Source organism: Garra rufa, chromosome 19 (assembly GCF_049309525.1).
Source record: "Garra rufa chromosome 19, GarRuf1.0, whole genome shotgun sequence".
Classification (NCBI taxonomy): Eukaryota; Metazoa; Chordata; class Actinopteri; order Cypriniformes; family Cyprinidae; genus Garra; species Garra rufa.
This window is the reverse complement of record NC_133379.1, coordinates 41388603-41394802: the sequence shown is the minus strand read 5'-3', so window position 1 is coordinate 41394802 and position 6200 is coordinate 41388603. Positions and strand designations below refer to the sequence as shown.

At 33.8% G+C, this 6200-nt stretch overlaps 1 protein-coding gene across 1 annotated transcript in view; it reads left to right on the top strand.

Annotated features, from left to right (window-relative positions):
• The first annotated feature begins 375 nt into the window (after window positions 1-375).
• The window catches only part of ermp1 (endoplasmic reticulum metallopeptidase 1), a 32416-nt gene continuing 26591 nt past the window's right edge, over window positions 376-6200 (top strand). The window contains exons 1-2 of the mRNA XM_073824648.1: window positions 376-695; window positions 2621-2925. Coding sequence (XP_073680749.1) covers window positions 379-695; window positions 2621-2925 — 622 coding nt within the window. The 5' untranslated portion in view covers window positions 376-378. The remainder of the gene's footprint in view (window positions 696-2620; window positions 2926-6200) is intronic.

Here is a 6200-nt window from a genome sequence, read left to right as displayed (position 1 = left end):
TTAAGAATACTTTTAATATATATATTTAATATATATATATATATATATATATATATATATATATATATATATATATATTATATTATTATTATTATTTTTTAATACGTATATATAAATATATATAATAAATAAACACCGTACACATACATATATTTTTATTTTGGATGCGATTAATAGCGATTAATCGTTTGACAGCGCTAACTATTATAAAAAGAAGCAATTATATTAGTGATTTAATTTAATAAAGAATGAAGTGTATGAAAATACACAGTAGGTGGCGGTATTACACTAATACAGGCGAGTGGGCGGTGCTTCTCTTGCTGTGGGCGGGGCTTGTGGCTCGGGCCCCTCCCATCACCGCAGCGCTGCGCGTGTCTGATGAAGTTTGTCCCTTCGCCGCTTCCGTTCTCGTTGACAGCAGCAGCAGCAAAGATGGAGAGAGACTGTACGGTCCGCAGAATCAGAACCCAACAAACCCAGCAGCAGATCCAGCAGGACTGTCGAGATGAAGCAGCCGCGCTCAACGGGCTCCGGAGGCGCAAACACAAGCCGGAAGTGCGCGCTGGGCTGCTGGGCGAGAGTTCCGCTGTGCTGCTGCTGTTCGGGTTCGTGTGTTTGCTGTGGCTGCTGGTTCTGATCTCACTGCAGCAGCTGGTCATCAGCAGCCCAGGACACTTCAATGCGATCCGGGCCAGGTACGCTTTACCATGGTACAGTCGGTGTTTACTATGGTATTACATGGGGTTCATTGTCAATGATGTTTACATCTCACTTTAGGAATACTTTTAATGAATGTTATGGTAATACCATGGTAAATCAGCATAATGCTATGGTAAAAAGTGTTTTTATAATATTTAATAATTGTTTTAGTGTGATAGACGCTAAAGAAAACTTTCGTAAACTTAGAATTAAATTATAACAATTCAAATTGTAACATTTTAAAGCTCTTTGTGTAATTTATATTTAAAAAATAAGTTTATAATTACATTTTAATTTGTAATGATTAGAAACTAATCACTTAAGTCATTTGTTTATCTTTGTTTACTTCGTTACTGCTGTTGTTATTGCTATGGTTACTGATGCTACTATTGTTTTTTTGATGTCAGTTGTGGCTGATACAATTTATCACTGACATCAGTAACTAGTAACATTCTAAATTATTGGATTAACTATGGCTTTATGATTTATGAGAACTAGATTTGATTACACAGGAATACATTCAAATATTCAAGGGATAATAAAAGGTTAATTTTACTGTAACTAGTATTATTTTTCATGTCATACAGCAAAGAAAGTCAAATGAAAAGGAAATGAAGTTTGAAGATCTTTTAAGTAAGTTGCAAAATGTTGAACTAATTGTTTATTGTTTTAAGCATGAATTTATTAAATGTTATCTAATTTAATGAATTGTTTGCGAATAACAAGACAAAAACTTTAAAAGTGACTTATGATTACTAATGTGTAAAAAAAAGTTTTGCTTAAGAGAAATACTTATCAATAAGCTTTTAAAAAAGCTTCTAAAATATCTGTTTAAAGGAACATAGTAAAAGATATAATATAAAAAGTAAATGAATATACAAATATTAATAAGTATTTATTCATCAATAAAATGAATATTAATTGTTACATAAAAAAATATATAATATTAATATATATTTTTGTAAAGTATGTAATTATTACTAATGTGTAAAAAAGGGTTTTGCTTAAGAGAAATATTTATCAATAAGCTTTCAACTTAATAATATAAGGATTAAAACATCTAAAATATCTGTTAAAGGAACATAGTAAAAGATATTGCAATGTAAAAAAGTAAATAAATATTAATATTTATTAATAAAAATTAATATTAATTGTTATATACAAATATATAATATCAATAACATATAATCTATAATATCAAGTATTAATATTAATTATTAAATAAAATATTATAAGTAAATGATAAATATATAAGCAAATTTAATATGAAATAAATATTTAAAAATATGTATAAAATTAAGATGATAACAAGGACATTTTCAGTATTATTTATTACTGCAAATATCTCTGCTAATGATATGCGTGTCATTTCATCCATGCATTTAGAACAGAATAGAACAGAATAGTCTTTATTATCATTATGCAATGCTACAAAATCCATCAAAGAGCAAAAACCCATCTTGTAATTAGTTTGCTGTGTATCCAAATAAAATGATTACACGTTGACATACTAGCAATCTTTTATTCTTATAAAGTGCAAAAAAAGTGCATGTTAAATCAACAGACATTTCGGGACCTTCCTAAGTGTTCACATACTTTTGAAATTTAATTTTCTATTAAATTCCTTACATATCAATACTCATACACTGAGTACTTTTTGCACTTTATAAGAATAAAAAAAAAAGATTGCTAGTATCTCAACATGTAATCCTTTTATTTAGATACACAGAAACCGACTTTCAAGTTTCAAGATGAGTTTTTCGCTCTTTGAAGGATTTCACTTGGAGAACTCATTAAGAACAAAACTCATAACCTGTAGATAAAGTAAATAAAAGAAGTGAAAACAGTACAAAAGCCATAGCAGCACAGATTTGTCGTCCTCTAATTAATGTTGTGTTATGATGATATCTGTGTGTTTTAGAAAGCATTTGGAGCAGATTACTAGCGTTGGGCCGCGGACTGTTGGAAGTCCAGAGAATGAGATCCTGACAGTGAACTACCTGCTGGACCAGATCGAGCAGATCCGGACTGAGAGCAAGAGCGGTCCTCACTCCATCACGGTGGATGTCCAGCGGCCCACTGGATCCTTCAGTATCGACTTCCTGGGCGGATTCACCAGCTATTATGATCGCGTGACCAACATCGCTGTCAAACTAGAGCCCAAGACGACGGCGCAGCACTTCATGCTCGCAAACTGCCACTTCGACTCAGTGGCAAACAGCCCGGGTACGTATTTACAACATTAAATCAACGCTTCACACACAAAAAAACTTCTCAGTTATATCTCATTTAAGTTTCAACTTTGATACCGTATCAACTTCATGTCTCAAGTATGAACATGTTTCTGCTAAAGTTTCTTTCAGTAAAAATGATGTAGCTCCATTCATAACGAGACTTAAATGACAAAATTCAGAGAATCGCATTCAATTTTTATTTTTGTCTCACGTTTCTCCTAAAAACACTGCATTGAAAATTCTGAAGCTTCATTAAGCGAAATATGATTGAAGATAAGCTGCTCTTTCATTACTTTTGAGACTTAAATGAGAGAAAATTGAGAATCACAATCAGTTTTTATCTTTGTCTCAGATGTTTCTCTTAAAAATGCTGCACTAAAAAAATGATGAAGCTTCATTAAGGTGAAGAGTTAACTTGATAAAATATTTTTGCTCAGAAGCTGCTCTTTCATAATTTATGAGACTTAAATTAGACAAAATTGAGAATCACGTTCAATTTTTATGTTTGTCTCAAACGTTTCTCCTAAAAATACTGCACTGAAAATTGAGAAGCTTTATTAAGTGAAAGATGAAAGATAAGCTGCTCTTTCATAATTTATGAGACTTAAATGAGACAAAATTGAGAATCACATTAAATTTTTATGTTTGTCTCAAACGTTTCTCCTAAAAACACTGCACTGAAAGTAATAAAGCTTCATTAAGGGAAATAGTTAACTTGATAAAATATTGCTCAGAAGCTGCTTTTTCATAATTTATGAGACAAAATTGAGAATCACGTTCAATTTTTATGTTTGTCTCAAACGTTTCTCCTAAAAATACTGCACTGAAAATTGAGAAGCTTTATTAAGTGAAAGATGAAAGATAAGCTGCTTTTTCATAATTTATGAGACTTAAATGAGGCAAAATTGAGAATCACATTAAATTTTTATGTTTGTCTCAAATGTTTCTCCCAAAAACACTGCACTGAAAGTAATGAAGCTTCATTAAGGGAAATAGTTAACTTGATAAAATATTGCTCAGAAGCTGCTCTTTCATAATTTATGAGACAAAATTGAGAATCACATTAAATTTTTATTTTTGTCTCAAATGTTTCTTCTAAAAACACTGCACTGAAAATTATGAAACTGCATCAAGTGAAAGATGATTAAAGATAAGACACTCTTTCATAATGAGACAAAATTGACAATAACATTGTTTTTATCTTTGTCTTGAATGTTTCTTCTAAAAACACTGCACTGAAGTTAATAAAGCTTCATTAAGTGAAAGATGATTAAAGATGAGCTGCTCTTTCATAATCTTTCATGATTTCACTTAAATGAGATCTAATTGAGAATTGCATAAAATATTTCCTTTTGTCTCAAATGTTTCTTTTTAAAACACTGCACTGAAAGTTATAAAGCTTCATTAAGGGAAAGAGTTGACTTGATAAAATATTATTGCTCAGAAACTATCTTTGGTATCAAATCTTTGGTATTTTCTCAATATAAACTCATAATTTCTCTCAAAAATAAGTGGCTGGAACTCAAACATGTCTGGACTGATTTTATTTCTAATCTTTGTTAAGACTTCAGTATCTGAGCACATTTTGAGATCTCTTCTGAAACTTTTTCTCATTGTTGTCCAGGATAAATATTAACTGAAATATTAGTAAAACCTTGAGTGACTGGGAATCTAGAAAGGGCTGTTCTTTTGACTCTTGAGAAATAATGTTTGGTAATATTTTTTGCCGTGTCATGAACTGTGAACTCCATATTTCTTCATCTGTCTCGTTTGTCTCTGTGTTTGCTGTTGTTCGGAGTGACAGTGATCAGAGCGAGCAGTTTAAGGTTTCGTTGTGTTCGGTGTCGGTGTTCTTAGACTCGTGTCTCCTGTCTTTCTCATTTTTCACTGTGTTTATGTCTGATGTATATGCATGGACATATTACATTATTTACATTATTTAGTCTCTATTACTGAAGCAACACAACGCTGTTCATTTCACTGTCACCTTTGTCCTAAAAATCCTGATCCTTAGAAAACCAGGAAGTGAAACTCAACAGCAGGATTAGATATATATATGTGTGTGTGTGTGTGTGTGTGTGTGTGTGTGTGTGTGTGTGTGTGTGTGTGTGTGTGTGTGTACCTGGTATTCATCACGTTGTGGGGACCAAATGTCCCCACAAGGATAGGAATACCAGTAGATTTTGACCTTGTGGGGACATTTCTCAGGTCCCCATGAGGAAACAGGCTTATAAATCATGCACAATGAGTTTTTTTGAGGAAGTAAAAGTGTGCACAATCTCCTGTGAGGGCTAGGTTTAGGTGTAGGGTAGGTGTAGGGCGATAGAAAGTACGGTTTGTACAGTATAAAAACCATTACGCCTATGGAATGTCCCCATAAAACATGTAAACCCAACGTGTGTGTGTGTGTGTGTGTGTGTGTGTGTGTGTGTATTTGCATGCTGAACAGGCCTGGGTTTTTCTTGAACGTCACTGCTGCTCTCAGTCAAATTCACACCACAAACTCCGACCACAGGATGACAAACCTCAATGCTGATTTGAGTTCTAGAGGGAAAATAAGTAAATCCTCATATGCTGACTGTAATAATTCTCACGAGAGTCTCAGTCTGGTCAGAAGATCTGCTGATGATGGTGGAAAAGTTGCATGACATTACATTTACATTACATTTATTCATTTAGCCGACGCTTTTATCCAAAGCGACTTACAATGGGGAATACAACAAGTGATTCATCCTAAGGAGGCAGATCAACATAGGAAGTGCTCAAAAATACCGTATATCAGGCGTTGTTAGAAGAGTACAGGCTATAAGGGGAAGATCAAGAAGAGAGGAGAAACATATAGAGTTTTATAGAGTCACATAGTGTCGAAAAAGATGGGTTTTCAGCAGAAAGCTGTTAAGGAGTATGCATTCTGGATAGGGCTGGGAAGATCATTCCACCAGGCAGGGACATTGAAGGAGAATGTTCTGGACAGTGATTTAATGCCTCTCTGTGGTGGTACAATGAGGCGTCTTTCACTAGAGGATCTCAGACTTCTGGAAGGAGTGTAGATGTGTAGTAGTGAATGGAGGTAGGCAGGTGATGATCCGGTGACTGTCCTATAGGCCAGCATCAGTGTCTTGAATTTGATGCAAGCCGTAACCGGTAGCCAGTGCAGAGTTATGAAGAGAGCTGCTGCATTCTGAATCATTTGTAGAGGTTTGATTGTACATGCTGGAAGACCAGCTAAAAGAGCATTGCAGTAGTCCAGCCTGGAAATGACCAGGG